At 38.4% G+C, this 17040-nt stretch overlaps 2 protein-coding genes and 1 long non-coding RNA gene across 4 annotated transcripts in view; 1 reads left to right on the top strand and 2 right to left on the bottom strand.

Annotated features, from left to right (window-relative positions):
* Nucleotides 1-621: 621 nt before the first annotated feature.
* Nucleotides 622-9425, bottom strand: LOC116047302 (histone-lysine N-methyltransferase SETDB1-B-like). 2 transcript variants are annotated; one of them, XM_031296004.1, is made up of 9 exons: nt 9046-9425; nt 7967-8077; nt 6670-7005; nt 6285-6458; nt 4022-4223; nt 3830-3903; nt 1881-2071; nt 1663-1786; nt 622-769 (listed from the first exon to the last, which is right to left on the bottom strand). In XM_031296004.1, the coding sequence occupies exons 2-8, from the start codon at nt 8055-8057 to the stop codon at nt 1679-1681; spliced, it is 1176 nt and encodes a 391-aa protein (XP_031151864.1). In that variant the 5' UTR covers nt 8058-8077; nt 9046-9425; the 3' UTR covers nt 622-769; nt 1663-1678. The 2 variants fall into 2 exon arrangements, with proteins under 2 accessions (XP_031151864.1, XP_031151863.1); XM_031296003.1 differs by lacking the exon at nt 622-769 and having other exon boundaries at nt 1124-1786.
* LOC118493050 lies at nt 8312-12107 on the top strand. The gene is made up of 2 exons (XR_004894989.1): nt 8312-8814; nt 10301-12107. It is a non-coding gene; the product is annotated as an uncharacterized LOC118493050 (long non-coding RNA).
* Nucleotides 12108-13535: 1428 nt separating this feature from the next.
* LOC116047305 (ceramide synthase 2-like) overlaps nt 13536-17040 on the bottom strand; it is a 28779-nt gene continuing 25274 nt past the window's right edge. The window contains exons 10-12 of the mRNA XM_031296009.2: nt 16140-16246; nt 15473-15626; nt 13536-15334 (exon numbers count right to left, since the gene is read on the bottom strand). Coding sequence (XP_031151869.1) covers nt 15188-15334; nt 15473-15626; nt 16140-16246 — 408 coding nt within the window. The 3' untranslated portion in view covers nt 13536-15187. The remainder of the gene's footprint in view (nt 15335-15472; nt 15627-16139; nt 16247-17040) is intronic.

Genomic DNA, 17040 nt, shown 5'->3' with positions numbered 1-17040 from the left:
GGCCTGCACAATAAATCGTTATAAAATCGCAATCTCGATTCACCCGTTCACGATTTAAAGACATGTTCAAGGAGTTCAGATAGAGCCTGTATCAGGGCCATATTTAGTTCAATGTGTTATATGTCACTATTTTCGGTAGCCTACTGTACTTAAATGGCCAGTATGTACTTTATTTTCTTTATTCATTGAAGCCTCTTATGTTTACAGGCTTGTGGTGATGCGTGATGTGCTATAGGTGCCAAAACAAATCTGTTTGGTACTGCCAATTTGTTTTGTTTTGTCATGGTTCATGTGTGCAATAAACATTACACTTCGTGAAAAAAAAATCATGGCAGAGAATCGTGATATGAATTCTAAGCTAAAAAATCTAATTCATATTTTTCCCCGAATCGTGCAGGCCTAATTTTTACATACATTTATAGGGACTATGTTGATACAGAATCCAGGAAATAACTAAGTCGACCATAAAGACATTATGCCAGAAAGAATAGTACTAAACTATGTATAAGAAAAAGATGTCTTACTTTCTTTATTGCTTAAAATAGTGGCCAATCACCGAGACTTATAAATAAAATAACATCAAACTAATTTGAAAGTGGAGGGGACACAAACAGGATTTTCAAAAGTGGGGTGGGACATGTCCCCCCTGTCCCCAGTGGAAATTATGCCCTAGCCAGCAGGCCAAGCTGCTTCACCCGCCCGGTCCACATCGCTACTTGGATGTGACGGTTAGACGAAAAAAAGAGGACGTGCCAAATCTCTCTTCGTACTGTGGGAGAAAGTGGAGACAACATCTTTATATACAGTCTAATGACTGAAAACACGTGTTTAGACCGACATACAAAATAAAAATAAAAAAATCCATTTCTTCATCTTTCATTGTCTCTTAATGTAGCACTTGAAGCATATTTGATGAAGTTGATGCACCTGCATGTACCCAATTGGTTGAATGCACCTATTGTGAACGGTTTTGGATAAAAGTGTCAGCTGTAAATAGGACATTTTAAAATAAAATCATACAACTGAGGGATATTAAGAAAAAAAACATTTACAGTGATGTCCAACTGTCGTTTCAGCTTCCTAAAACTCAACATCCAAACTAGCAAAATAAAAAACAAAGCTCCTTCTCTCACCTTTTTGAAATAATGTTCCAACAAATATCTCCTCACATTTAACTCCTAGTCTACATTAATTGCATCATTTAAATTACAATCTGGGCTTGGTCTGTCACCCTGTAAAAAAGTTTTATAAAATAAAATAGAAAGCTAATATTCTTGTCTGCGACATGCACAATTGCATGTTTGAATTTACAGCTGCTTGATTATGCTCTTATTATATATGTTTTCTTTATGATAAATTCACATTTCATTGTTCACTATGTTTTAATGGTGCACAACTTTAGTTGGAAACGTAATAATACGGCAACTATATCTGCACATTATTACAATAATTACATTCAGAAAATCAGATTGGAACAAACCTCTGGCTTGAGTCATTCATGTCCACTCATCTCATAACTGCTAATCTTAATTTTGGGCTAAAATGGTTCAGTTTATGTTTCCGAAAAGAAAGAAAAAAATCCAATGGTACATCACTTCAGGGTGATAAAGATGAATATTATTGAAAACGGATTTTTTTATTTTTATATTCCAGAGCCACTACCTTTGCCTGTGGGCTTTTAGTCAGAATCATCACTATGCTCTTCCACTTCTTTCATTTCCAAAAATCTTGTCATGTGTTCAAGTCGCATGGAGCCTCGATGGATCCACTCCTTATGTTGATTATCCTGAGAGTGACAAAAACAACTGCATTATACCGCAGACATATTAATAAAAATAACATCAATAGTTTCCACAAGAGCAGTATTTAATGATACTGACCTGAAAAACGACCTGAATCAAGCTGCTGTCAACCAACTCCACTTCACACCTCTGCTGGGCTCCATTTATTTCAACATTAAGGCTCTGTCCAGCCCTGTACTGGGTCAAAGGTGGGTACGGCCAGTCCTTCAGGTATTGCGTCATGAAAGACTTGTGAGGGCAGTCTGGAATGTCATCTAAAACGTTTTCCACTGTCAAAAAAAGGAGAGGAAAAAAAATATGGCAAATGTACGAGATACACTACTTGGGTAGGTGCATTTATTTCAACATAAAACATGTCTTCATACCTACACAATACAAAATTAACATTAATAAACTAATATCCTATACCGTGACATTTAATATAAAGACCGTAACATTATCATTCTCTCTCTCTCTCTCTCTCTCTCTCTCTCTCTCTCTCTCAAAGTTGGTGCTAAACAACTGAGCCCCCTAGCAAGCAAGCTAGCTTACTAGCCAGTCAGACAGTCTGGTTAGCCATCTCCTGGTGTCCGCTGTCTTCCCTGTGGCAAGTGAAGACTGCGGTCAATCCAGCCGACACTCGGATCTCCGTGGTCAAATCAGCCGACACTAAACTTGTAATGCGCTCTTATTCCGGCACGCGTAGTAAATGCATTCAAACGGCCCAGATCGAGTAGCGAAGTTGGCGAGATGATACACATTGGACTACTTCCGGTTTTCAAAATAAGATGTTAATACAACGTACATATGAAAACTAGTAATGGATTATATTCACCAGAAGTAAAATATATGTAACCTGTGTCTGTCCTTTATACAAAACAAATGAGTGAATTGTGAAAGGAATGTATATTTTGAGTTTACAAGAATACAACAATAATTCCAGACTGATTTATTTCAGGGGACACCTCTGACTACACCCATATTTAAAATCAGGCAATTAAACGGTAAACTAAAAAAAATCAAAGTACACATCAAAAAGATTTTGGTAGTTCTTATCACGCTGATGTTTGGTAAAATGGGATGTGACATCATGATTGACAGTTGTGATTGCCTCACGATCGAGTCCGGCAGGTCGTATGAGTGGGACATCGATACCGCGGCTCCACAACCCGATCACTACTGCACAGACTCTGGCTCCAATTCACTAGCACAAGATGGCAGCACCCTTTTTCAGCATAATTTTTGTAGAGTGGGAGGAAGTGGAGATGTGTCACTCATCTTTATATAAACTATGGTTTTTAGTATGTAGTGTGTTCTTAATCAGAAAGGTGACAGTATACTCACACCAGACAGTATGCATCACGGTATGCATACTAAATAAGGAACGTTTTTGAGTGTTCTTTTGAAAGATACTATTTTCCCACAATGCATTGCACAAAAGAAAAAAATCAAAAAAAAAATGTGGTGGTGAAACAGCTCAAAAAGGTTGTGGAAAAACAAACAAAAAAGTATTAAATCTTCCAAAAGATCATTCAAAATTTAAGGTTTGATGGACGTCTAATGTCGCACATATTGTATAATTTCCTGTTAGTATAAAGCAGTTAAGAATGTAGATTTTTGTATACCAACTGCTAAACAAGTGTACTATGACAATTAGTACGCAGGATATTAATATACTGTATAGAATTAGTATGTAGTTAAAATGGATTTAGGACGCAGCGATTATTTGTGCCCAATACAAACAAAACGGCTACCTATTCATAGCTGCTCTATAGCACTATTAATGGTCCAAAACTCTGGATAAGCGAATTGTATGTTTTGTATGTTGTTTAAAAAAATAATTAAAAATTGTTAATCACAAAAACAAAACTCTAGAAAAGTACAAACTAAACAAAACAAAACAGGGAATTAGAAATAAAGGTCTACCTCTAATCAGTTTCTGTGGTAGAGATAAAAAAAAGGCCCTGGACATAATTTGAGAGTTACTAACAGTAATTTACAGGACAGTTGTCTTTGGATGTGAAAAAAAATGTAGGAGCCAAACTTACGTGGTCTGCAGACCAGGCGAAATAAAGGTAAACCAACATAGACCGGTGTGTGATCATCCATGAAGACCAGGAACCTGGAAAATTAAAATATGTTTTACATCAAATCAAACCTTTACTAAAACATTTTTTATTTTATTTTTTGTTTCTTCCAAAACCTCTGGGGGTTCATAGATGTGTCATTTAAACACACACCTTAAGCGGTTCTTTCTGCTGGGAAGCTCTGCCAAAACACCAGGCCGGAACCGGAACTTGTTATCTGGACACCTGACCACAACACGAGCACCGACATACAGCTGCTCCAGCTTCGGTGTGGTTTCAAAGGCCATGTGATGGCCAGACACTAGGCTCCGTCCCTTTTCTTCATAACTAACTTTGTACTTCAACCGTCCATCTTCTGCAAATAAATATATAAGTGAAATCACCAGTGTCTCATTTTTATTTATTTTTTGCTTCATTGTTCTGCAAATAATTACAGAAGTGAAAAACACTGTTCTCTCTGAACATACACTGTTGAATCTGCATGTGAGGAATATGTGGCAGCTACATTTTTGTGTATAAAACAACCCACAAAAATTTAAATGATCTTGAGCTGCTACCAACAATTAGTTTTGTTATAGATTAACCTAAAAAAAAAAACTATATCCTCACATTTAAGAAACTGGAACCAGCAAATGTTTGGCATTTGTGCTTGATAAACAACTTCAACAATGAATTGATTATCAAAATAGAATAAACATTTTCTGTCAATTAATTAACTGACTTATCATTTCAGCCCTGATAATTACAGTTGTGTTCAGAATAATAGCAGTGGGTTTAAAAAAGTGAATAATGCTCAAAATCCTTAGAATAGCTTTTAATTCCATAATATCAATATCAATTCCAAATCAAAACATGACCAAAATTGATCAAGTTTGTGTTATACCTTTACAGAAAGTGAAGAAAAAGGAATATTAGGCTGTTCAAAAAAATAGCAGTATTTGCATTTTTCTTTACAAACTCAAACATTAACTGTATAAACTGAAAAATGTCTCAAGGGTTTGCTTTACTTTGATTGCATTTGAATTACTGGGTTTTGCCTCAGAAACAGCATTTTTGATGTCACCCCTCAAGTTTTCTATGGGATTGAGGTCTGGGGATTGGGCTGGCCACTCCATAACATCAACCTTGTTCAACTGGAGCCAAGACTTTGCTCGCTTACTGGTGTGTTTTGAGTCATTGTCTTGTTGAAAGACCCATTTCAAAGGCATTTCCTCTTCAGCATAAGGCAACATGACCTCTTCAAGTATTTTGATGTATTGAAACTGATCCATGATCCCTGGTATGCAATAAATAGGCCCAACACCACAGTATGAGAAACATCCCGATAACATGATTTTTGCACCACCATGCTTTACTGTCTTCACAATGTACTGTGGCTTGAATTCAGTGCATGGGGGTCGTCGGACAAACTGTCTGCAGCCCCTAGACCCAAAAAGAACAATTTTGCTCTCATCAGTCCACAGAATGTTGCACCATTTCTCCTTTGGCCAGTCAATGTGTCCTTTGGCAAATTTCAACCTATTCAACACGTCTTTTTTTTTTTTCCAGCAATGGGACTTTGTGGGGGCTTCTAGCTGATAGCTTGCTTCACATAGCCTTCTTCTGATGGTAACAGTACTCACAGGTAACTTTAAGTCTTCTTTGATTTTCCTGGAGCTGATCATTGGTTGAGCCTTTGCCATTTTGGCTATTCTTCAATCCATTCGAATGGTAGTTGACCGTTTTTTCCCACGTTGTTCAGGCTTTGGATGCCATTTCAACGGATTTGAAACCATTTTGGCTGAGCAGCCTATAATTTTCTGCACTTCTTTATATGTTTTCCCCTCTCCAATCAACTTTTTAATCAAAGTCCGCTGTTCCTCAGAGCAATGTCTGGAACGACCCATTTTGCTGAGTATTTCAGTGTGAAATGCACTATAACCAGCATGCACAACATTTGCTTCCTTTCTACCTTAAATATGGGCCATAATTGATACCTGTTTCTTCACAGAATCAATCACCTCACTAATTGAACACAACACTGCTATTATTTTGAACATGCCCCTTTCAATTACAGATTCAATTACACAGAAAGAGCAGCATGCATGTCATGACTGTTGACATGCATGTTGGTTTTCTATGACTCTACTCTACTTACTAGTAAATTATTTGCCATGTAGAAATATCACTTCTACCAAAACATTTGATTTATGAGGTTAGTGATGTTGGACTGCTATTATTTTGAACACAACTGTATATATCAGAGTTTTCAAAAAGCTAAGTTCCTTTGTACAAAGTACAACCAACACATTCATTGTTCCCAACATTTGCATTAGAAGAACTAGTAAATCTAGCAAAACTTCCTTAAAATCCAGGTCTTTGGTACATACTGAGCACAAGGCAAAAATGTCCTGCTAAAAAAGATACATTTTCTTACCCTTTGTTACTATATCCACTATTTTCGCCCGTTGCCATCTCATAGACCTCTTCCTGGCCAGGACTATCATGTCCACTTTGAGCTCTTCTTCTGGCAAGTTCGGACGAATATTTGTGGTTTCAGTGGAGCAATGGGCAAAAGCTGCTGATACTATTACTGGGGCTGTTTCTGGCACTGTGAAAAAAACACAAAATACATATATTAAAATGGCTTGGGTGATTATAAAAAAAAAAAAGAAAAAATAGAAAAAGAATGACTAGTCATGGGAATTTTCAGGGAATAACATATGACCTGATGAAGTCACGTTTAGAAATTGTCATAATGTGAGTGGCAATCATTTTGGTATTTTCCTCTGTGAGTGATGTGGTGTTCATGTTGGCATTACCATTGTTGTTGTTTCTACTTCTTGTTGAGCCAGTCTTGGCGTGTTTTCCAGTTTTCTTTTTATTGTTTGAGAGTGAGAAATCAGAATCACTCGAATCATCGTCTGGTTCCCACTGCATATCAGAATCAGAGCTGCTGAGGGAGTCATCTTCACTGTAAAACTGCTGAGGTGTTGGTGGTCGCAGAGCGCTGATCTTATAATCAGGGAGTCGGGTCAAGACCACCACTGCTTTTTTTATTCCACCCAGAGAGTCAGAACCATCCTCCATTTGTGTCTCCTTGCTGGGTGTTACATTTGTGGAGGGAACAGACTCACATGGGGAATCTGACATATTTTCTGCAGAGAAAAAAACATTGGTGAAATTGTGGCTTGCAACAAACAAACAAAACTTATTTTGATAATTGATTAGCGTTTAAGATGCCAATTATTTGCTGGTTCCAGCTTCTCAAATATGTGGATTTGGAGCTTGTCTGTATTATATGGTTTATTCCACAAAGGAGGTCATGTTTTTGGTGCGGTTTGTCTGGCATTTGTCTGTCTGTGGGAAAATTATGGGAAAATTACTGACTCGATTTTCATGAAACTTGGTGGAAGGGTTTAGTAGGGGTTGATACAGCATAGTTTTGTGATATTTTCTGTGGCAATACTGTATCCATACACAGATATATAAATTGCACATGGGAATTTAACTTTTTGGTACTAGAATTATAAAATCAATTGCTTTTTCAGTCAACTAAAGAGAGATGAACAAACACAGAAATGTATCTTATTAGATAAAACAGATGTTTACATAATTTGAAGTTAGAAAAAAAGTTGATAAATTGCAATTTATCGCAATAAGTTTAAAATCCCAATAATATTGTATTGTGATATAAGTATTGTGATAATATCGTCTTGTGATGCCTCTGGTGATTCCCACCCCTAGTGTTTAGTATTAACCAAAGAATCCATTAAACTGCGAAACAGATCCGAATAGCGAGGTAGATACAAATTCATTTTCACTTTCATTAACATTACGAGATAGGGCATTTGTGCTGCATGCGGAGTCGGCATAATCAAAAAAAAATAGTTCCCAACTAGGAAAATTCACACAGCATTAAATCATTGTAAGATAGGGCATGCCTTGGCGGAAATCTGCATTTTCTAAGTGCCCTTGTAGTTACTTATAATTTAAGGACATAACTTTCTCATAGATGACACAAATAATTGCCAGAAAGCCTTTTTGAATAATAAGGTTGAACTTATTAAAAAAACTACCCTGATTTAATTTTTTTAGTTAACACAATTATGCGCTTACCATCATCATCTCTTTCTTCATCAGTTTCTGTCTTTGTATTGTTTTCTACCCTCTCCCCAGACTCCAGGAACTCCAGCATTCTCGTCTCCATCTTGGCCACTTCTATAACCACTGCAACACACACGTGATTTAAATTAAGGGTTTGAACTCCACTAGATACCATATATTGTTTGAGTGCCAGGTGTAAGGACACAAAATGCACATTAGATCTTGACAACTGTATTGGCATGGTCAATACATTGTCTGATATTATTTTTTAGTTAATATGTGGACTTGTCTGCTTAGTTGTTGCTGTATATGCCTGCTGTCATCAGTACCTATACATGACAGTAATTAACGTTATATGTATGTGCAATATCAGTATCTTCTCTGTGCACTGTGAATACTGTGTATTCGACGTTTGTCTGTTTACTTATTACATTTTGCCTTTACTGCTTTTTTACTTTTTACGTAGCCTATTTATTATTATTATTATTATTATTATTATATCTCGCATTCTTCACTGACGTCTGTTTTTGTACAATCCCCAAATGCTGCTGTAACACTGCAGAATTCCCCGTTGTGGAACTAATAAAGGATTATCTTATCTTCTCCGAAATTTCCTTCCTGAAACTTCTAGCTACCTGCACCTGGTGATGATTTTTCACAGTAAAACCAAAATCTGGAAACTGCAAATATGACCGTCCGTTTTCGGAGTATGGAGTAACGTTAACTAAACCCTTATAACTGCAGGTGCCTAACAAAAAGTAAGCCTAACCGTCATGATAAGGATGCTGACACATTTTGACTGTGTTTAGAGGCGTTCAGTGCACATTATAGCACGAGAGGACTAACGTACAGGAGCTTTGGTGTGTTTTGACTTTTATATATTAACGTTTTTTAACGGTCAGAAATAAAGTTAGCTCATTTGAAATTTAAGAAATTCCACCAGATGCCGCAGGGTTAACGTTATTCATAACGTTAGCCTATTTAACAGTTTAACGCTATGGTTAATAGCATTATAGCTAGCGTAAGGCTAAAAGCGTAGCGTTAATAACATCACTTAGCTAGCTATACCAAAAACTTAACGTTGACGTTACCTGTTGTCGTGTCCTGAATATCTGTTTCAAAAGGACAAACGTTTGGTCAAACTACAATGCAAGTAATTGTATTGTGTGTGATTAAAGCTGAAGTTTAGCAATAACGTTACAGTCCAGAAGCTAGCTAGCAGGCTAGTACCGATCATGGAAGTGGTATCTATCTAGCTAGCTAACTTACCGATAGGCACTGAAAATATGAACTAACAACGGTTTGAGAACCTCACAGTTAAACCGTCGTTTTGATTTTATGTGACGACTGTATGGAAATTATGCTAAATGACCTGCAAACTGATTCTGCTAATGAACTGTATTAAACAAAATTATCATAACCACGCCAGCTTCCACCATTTTAAACGTCTGTTATTGTTGTGTTTTCTTCTTCCTACCGTTTTGCCTTTTCCTCTTCTTGCTTTATAGCAGTCGGCAAACACTGAAATGGCGCATTACCGCCACCAACTGGTTTGTTTTCTTCCATGGTTTTGATTGGATGGATGGATAGATCGGGATTATAAACCAAAGCGTACTTTTCAAATTGTTAGTGGACACTCAAAAGTATATCTCACAAACTCAGAGGCTATATGACATGTAAATAGTTTATTGTACAACATAAAAAAGTAATGTCATTTGTTAATAGCTTTTTTTCTATGAGCAAGACAGCAACTGCAGTCCCAATATTTCCTATCGGGAATGGATCCGTAAGATTTGCAGGATGGCTGCACTCCTGCTGCGGAGGATTGTCCATGTCTCAGAGAAACATATTTTTTAGTTGCTGCTACATTACCAGCTTATTCAATGGACAGATTATTATTATTATTGTCTACATATGTAGGCCTACCATGTAGCTCTATTATAGGCTATATGAAAAATTAAAGACCGCTAATAATAATAACAAATAAATATATGCCTCTATGATTGCTCCTAGGATTGGCTTAATATTAACAGACTCAGATCACTATCAGGACAGCAAATAAACATGACATGATTAAGGACATCGTTATTTACGACGAGAGGGCTTGGGCCCCTTGGAGTATGCTCATTAGTAGAAAGACACAAACACTTCCATGAGAATGTAATGATGACTCCTTTTTGTCCAAAAGTTGTCTGACTCCTGTATGTGATGTAGACTTCATATCCATTCAAAGCTGCATGGTCTAAAATATATATTAATATAGGCTATAGTAATGCAGCAATGAGAGTGTATCTTACTTTCCTAGAGTCCTATTACTGACTGCTTACACCCTCGTCTCTCTCTCAGGTGATCTGCTCCTCCTGGTAGGTGGAGGTGGAGATGGAGCCGTAAGGATCCACTACAGTCTGGGCACAGCGCACCACCGTCACCAGCAGGAAGAAACAAAGGACGAAGAGGAAGAAGAGAGCGAAGCCCAGGTCCACGTCTACCTCAAACTGTGGCGCGGGGTGAGAAGCCTGGTCCATGTGGGCTGATGATGACTGCTAATCCTTTCTTCTTTGTGTCCTTGTCAGTTCAGCACCACCACTCTAGGAGAAGGACAGGTGTGTGGACATGTGCTCTTGAGATGATGGTGATGACTTGATGCCGGAAATACAAATCAGAAAGACAGACAAAGATTAAAGAGGTTACAGCCAGCTTATGAATGCAGAGACAGTATACAACATATTACAAAGCATCCTGTTGGTTAAGATGCAAATGTCCCTGGTTGGATTCTGGTCAGGGTCTTTTGTTGCATGTCATACTGTACCATTTCCCAGGGCTGTAATTATTTTCATTACAGATTCATTTCTCAATTAAATTATTAATCGTTTAGTCTGTAAAATCGCCATCACAATATCCTGGAAAGCCAAGATATTGTCTTCAAATTGCTTGTTTTGTGCAACCAACAATCCAAAGATATTTGGTTTACTATCACATAAAACAGTGGAAACGCTCAATATTCTAGAAGCTGGAACAAGAGAATGTTTGATATTTTTTGCTTGAAAAAAAAATTATTAAATAAATGAAAATAAAATAAATGCTGAATAACTTTTTGTTGATTTACCATTAGGTTAATCAACCAATCTTTACAGCTCTACTACGTTTATATTGGACAAGTTAAGACACCCATAACATATTGTTCTGGGATCATGAAGTTTTAATCACTATAAAAGTTGACAGCAGCACATGATTTCAAAAAAGAACCATATTAGCAAATAACTGAAGAAACATATCAATTAATTTTAAAGATATGATTTCAAACTCACCATTTTTCATTGTCATCAGATGTTTGTTGCTGCAGTTTTTCCACCACCCATCCAAACCTTTGAAAAGCTTTTCATAGTATCTCCGTCCCGACTCCCTCTGAGGTTCCTTATTACTCGAGTTACATAAGACAGTCATCAGTTACCTAAGTCTTAACTGTCCTCGTGATCATCCCAGGCAAAATGAGCAGCCCACAAATTAGCTTCCTGCGCACACACATGCATACTCATTCATGCACTTGCACCTTGCGACCTCCCCCTGGCGTGTAAAGCCTTTATTAATACTTAAGCAGGAATTGAATAACGGTCCACACAGTTCACAAGTGAAGCAAACACCCCACAGCTTTTGTTCTCCTGTCACAAGGACCTCCATCGCTGTCACCAATTAGACTTCACACCACTATAACCCAAGCACCTTAGGTGACACTGAGCTCATTCATTACACAAGGCTGAACAGGCAACAGAGGAAGGAGATATGTGAATGAAAAGGCAAAGATTTGAAGAGGAGCAAGACTGGACACAGAAGGGGGGCGTGTTAAGGAAAGCCCATGGGTTGGAGCAGCAGAAATAGGAGATGCACTAGCAATTAAACTGCAGAGCCAGATGCGAGAGCAGGGTGGAAATTGACCCTGCAGCTTTAAAATGGAGATTGTTACAGTGAGGCTGCCAGTGACAAGAACAGTGTGGAGGCTGAAGTGCGGGGCACTGAGGTAAAGTGATCCTACTCCATATGCAATTAGCCAAGAAGGACTTTCAGGCTGCAGCCAAAATACTGTAGGGGAAAGTGGCAAAGGAAAGAGGAAGAAACAATAACTGGTGTCTTTTTAGGGTGGCTGGAAAAAGAACTTTCAGGCTGGATGAAGACCAACTATTTCACTCCGAGATGTTTTTAAAAACATTCAAGACATTTTTGGCAACAGTTTGCCTCCCAAAAGTGTGCCAGCCAGGTGATGCTCAGTGTGTCACCACTACACTGTGCCATCTAATTCTGTAATAGCTCCATGGTATCCTCAGGTCTATTCTACACTGGTGGAACCAATGAGTGATGGGTGGTGCTCATGCCAGGCTGCATTTGCTCTATTTCCACAGTGACTGAATGTCTCCAATATGGGTGTCACGTTTGAGAGGCACATTTATCAACTCCTGAATTACAGGCTGAGTCATTTGGTTGCTTAGTCCCAAGAAATTAAGAAAAAAAGTAAGTAATGCAGGAGGGCTGTACACATTTTTAAGAAAAAATACTTTAAAGCAAAGTTACATTATGACTTCAACTTATTCTGGTTTAAAGCGTTACAGTGATCAATTAGTCAGTTGACATAAAAATTCTATTAGAATTTAAGTAATTTATCAAGAAAAAATGCCAAACATTCTGGTTCCAGCTTAAACCATCTGAATGTCTCAACAGAAATCGACTCATCAGACCAGGCAACATTTTTCCAGTCTTCAACTGACCAATTTTGGTGAGCTTGTGCAAATTGTAGCCTCATTTTCCTATTTTTAGTGGAGATGAGTGGTACCCGGTGGGGTCTTCTGCTGGTGTAGCCCATCTGCCTCAAGGTTGTGCGTGTTGTGGCTTCACAAATGCTTTGCTGCATACCTCTGTTGTAACGAGTGGTTATTTGAGTCAAAGCTGATCTTCTATCAGCTTGAATCAGTCGGCCCATTCTTCTCTGACCTCTAGCATCAACAAGGCATTTTCGCCCACAAGACTGCAGCATACTGGATGTTTTTCCTTTTTCAGACCATTCTTTGTAAACCCTAGAAATGGTTGTGTGAAAATCCCAGTAACTGAGCAGATTGTGAAATACTCAAACCAGCCCGTCTGGCACCAACAACCATGCCACGCTCAAAGTTGCTTAGATCACCTTTCTTTCCCATTCTGACATTCAGTCTGGAGTTCAAGAGATTGTCTTGACCAGGACCACACCCCTAAATGCATTGAAGCAGCTGCCATGTGATTGATTGATTAGATAATTGCATTAACGAGAAATTTAACAGGTGTTCCTAATAATCCTTTAGGTGAGTGTAAATTGATAATGAAATCACCAGATGCAGCCCTCAAGGATTTCAAGTTGTTGACAAAGATTGCATCTCCTTTATTATTAAGGGGAATTAACACTTAAGAGGATGCAATTAACAGTCATCTTCATTACTTATTTATTATTTCCTCAGTTAATCAATTGGTTACTCAGGCTACTCAGCCCTTTGCATTTATTAGTTTGGTGTGAACGTCATTTCAGATTCTAATTAAAATAAGCAAACTGTAAAAGACAGAATAGTTATCCAAAATTATCTTTATCATCATCGTCATTATGATATTACATCTCAGCAACACATAATGCAGAATAAAACCTCTTTCTGCAGAAGCAAAGCTCGTTAGAAGGAGCTGCAGGTGATTGGTCGTCGTGAGCTGAGGCAGAAAGGTTAGAGGCAGAGCGTTGCAGTGCACGGATAAAGACAAAAGGGACAGGAATAACCTTTTTTCTTTTTCAATTGACAACACTTGAAATGATAAAGGCACTTGCAGATTACAAAGTAGTACAAAATGTAAACCATACCATGGTGTTTCATTTTTACATCTGTTCTTAAGATTTCATCAAACCTATTTTTCTTTTTACAAAATAAACCAAAACACTGACAACGAGAACAATCTCGGGCAGATAATGAAAAATAAACATGGAACAAAATTGAAATTGAAATCATACCCTCTAAGCTAATAAGAAATCAGGTTTGAATTGAAATCAAACATTACTAACCTTGTTTACAAGATAGTTAGTCAATGGGGATCTACTGAGGAAACCATAAAGTGCATCTTTGGATGGATGGGAAAAACAACACTCAATGGAAATGCTATTGACTCTTTCAGCCCATAAAGAATTCATAAACAGTTACTGATTGGTTTGGGTTACACTCTAACAAATTGCTCCCAAATTTAAACTGTCAACTGGACTCAAAACAAATAAAATGTAAAGCAAAAGAAAGTCTAAAAGAAAAATAACTAAAAAGTATATTAAGCATAAACAAAACATTAAAATGATGTGCATTCTGCTTCCCACAAAGGCAAAGCATTTAAAACAAACTTCCACACAAGGCACATTTCAACAAGTGGCAGATGTAGCACTTTCTCACACTTTTTTCCAGACTGTTAAAAACATTATTTACCTCCAATTCTTTTTTGTTTCAAACATACTTGGAACAAATATATATTTTAGAAAAACCAAAGTGACAAACTGGCTGCAATAACTAACTAGCACAAATTCATTATTAACTGATACTTCAGTAAATAAACTTAAATCAGGTTATGGTCCATAGAAAGACATCTTTCACTTAGTGCTCCTCGCCATATCACAGACTTCGGTGTGGTTATTTGGAGCAAAAATCAGTCAAGTTTAAAGGCTGGTATACTTGGAAGAGTTTTAACTGACTAGGAAGTGCCCATCCTAACCACAGCATTTCTTTAAAACACTTCCAGAAAAAAAAAACCATAAAGCTACAAGCAGGCAGATTTGGCATGTGGCAACAGCACAAACTCTTAGCGAAAAGCAAAAGAGACCAGAGGGGAGAGAAAAAGAGGAGGAGGTGTGTGAAACACTCTGCTGCTTAGGTACTAAGCAGATCATTGTGGTTCTTCACCGCAGTCTCTCTCTCTCTCGATTTAACTTAATGTAATCCAGAGAGAAGTAAAATTATCCACTTTGGACTACCAGGGTTTCAGAAAGGAGGGTAAAGGTGTGTGTGTGTGTGTGTGTGTGTGTGTGTGTGTGTGTGTGTGTGTTGCCGTGTGTGTGTGTGTGTGTTGCCGTGTGTGTTGCCGCCTGTTGCCTATTTCAACATGCCAGGCTCCCATCTTTGGCTTTCAGGTGAGGACCACATGTGAGGGCTTATCGTCACTCCTCACACAGCCTCATCTGCAGCTCTCACAGTCCATTTAGTCCTTCTTATTGTGGTTGTTGTTGAGGAGAGAGTGGCCGTTCTGTACGTAGCCGTTCATAAACTTTCCCCTCTGCTCGCGACCGTTGTCGTCATCTTCCGACTCGGTCTCCTCTTTATCGCTCCTCTCGTCCTCGACGATGTCCTATTGGGTAAAACAAGATATGGAATTTGTACAGTTGCTGGTTCGAGTGCAAGTGTTATGTGGTGTGTGTGTGTGTGTGTGTGTGTGGGGGGGGAGGCGGGGGGGTGGGGGGTGGGGGTTGAAGGTGGGGGTTCATACATTGCCTGGAAGGAATTTGATGACCATGCGCACGATGAGCACAGCCCAGAAGATGTGCAGAGCCTGTAGCACGAGCATCAGCCCGTTGAAGAAGTAGAAGCCGAGGAAGGGTGGGTACAGGGTCAGTGGGTACACCCACGTCGTATATATGATCCTGAACAAGAGGACGAAGGCAGAACAGAGAGTCCAGTCAGAGCCACCTACAGTCACCATCAAAAGCCCATTGAGAGAAGCCAGGACTGTACACAATGTGTCTGTTGTTACATTTCCATAAAATTGTTGCTCATGTTTTAAGCAAATTCATAAAATTTCTGCAAAATGAACCAGTGCTTCTGCCAACATATTCAAAAGGCAATGCCCATATTGCATAATTAAAATTGAGCAAAAGTAACTCATCATGTAAGTTCTATGGCACAGAGGAATAAGCTACATCAGACTTTGCCAACACAGACAACATTAATTGTTGGGATGAATCCATTGTTTTTTGACCTTTTCGTGAGATTTATTGACAATAAGAGGAATAAAAAAAAACTCTGCAACATTATCATTTAATGTTTATGCGAAAAATCGGTTTCCATCAGCCTTTATCGCATCTTTTACTTGCTTCCTCAGTAAAATCAGTGACTCATTAAAGTTACAATTAAATCTGTTCTAACATCCTTTTTACCAGAAAGGGAGGATTACGAGGCGAGTGACAATGAAAACTGCAGCAAACATGGTGAAGATGAAGTTGCAGGTTTTCCTCCAACCTGCGTAGTTGAACATTTTGGCTGACTAGAGAGAGCGAGAGAGAGAGAGAGCGAGAGAGAGAGTTACACCTTTTCATTCATTCTCCTCTAGAGGGCAGACAGTACATTGCTCTGACCTTAAAGGGATTTTTTTTGAAGTGGGGTTGTATGAGGTACTTATCCATAGTCATATTATTACCTACAGTAGTTGGCGGTCGGCACAGCCCCAGTTCGAAGAAGCAGGCAGGAATACCGACGCAGAAGCTAAGCAATGTACTGCTGTGGAATGGGGGAAGCAGCAAAGCGTATTTCAGCCACCAAATAAAGGCCCTGCTAAAAATATCAATATAAGTGTACGCTATATTTAGAATATTTTCACGACATTACCTTGCCGTCAGACAGCTCTTTCCAACGGGGAACTGAAACCGTTATATCCATCTATGCTCTCTTCAAAGCCACCAGACTCCTTTGACAAAAACAGCAATTTTATCTTGCAGAACACAAGAGATGCTGTTCTAATGCTGCCTTGATAGGTTAGTTTGTTTGTGTTATTGTGTGACTTTTTAAAGTATTAGTCACACAATAACACAAACAGACTAACCGATTGAGGCAGCGGTAGAACAGCAACTTTGTGTTCTGCAAGGTAAAACAACTGTTTTTGTCAAATGAGTCTGGTGGCTTTGAAGAGAGCATATATAAACGGCTTCAGTTACCTGTCAGAAAGAGCTGTAAAATATTCAAAATATTGCGTACACTTAAAATGATTTGATTTTTTTTACTGCTGCCCCTGTCCACAGCAGTACATTGCTTAGATTCCGTGTCGGTATTCTTGCCTGCTGC

This window comes from Sander lucioperca, chromosome 14, assembly GCF_008315115.2.
Source record: "Sander lucioperca isolate FBNREF2018 chromosome 14, SLUC_FBN_1.2, whole genome shotgun sequence".
NCBI lineage: Eukaryota > Metazoa > Chordata > Actinopteri > Perciformes > Percidae > Sander > Sander lucioperca.
This window is presented reverse-complemented; position numbering and strand designations above follow the sequence as displayed.

Excerpts from the sequence above, each read along its gene's own strand:
- LOC116047302 (XM_031296004.1), bottom strand. The coding sequence starts at position 8,057 with ATGGAGACGAGAATGCTGGAGTTCCTGGAGTCTGGGGAGAGGGTAGAA. Across the intron at positions 7,006-7,966 it reads TGAAGAAAGAGATGATGATG|AAAATATGTCAGATTCCCCA; the intron begins GTAAGCGCATAA and ends TTTTCTCTGCAG. Across the intron at positions 2,072-3,829 it reads TCGCCTGGTCTGCAGACCAC|TGGAAAACGTTTTAGATGAC; the intron begins GTAAGTTTGGCT and ends TTTTTTTGACAG.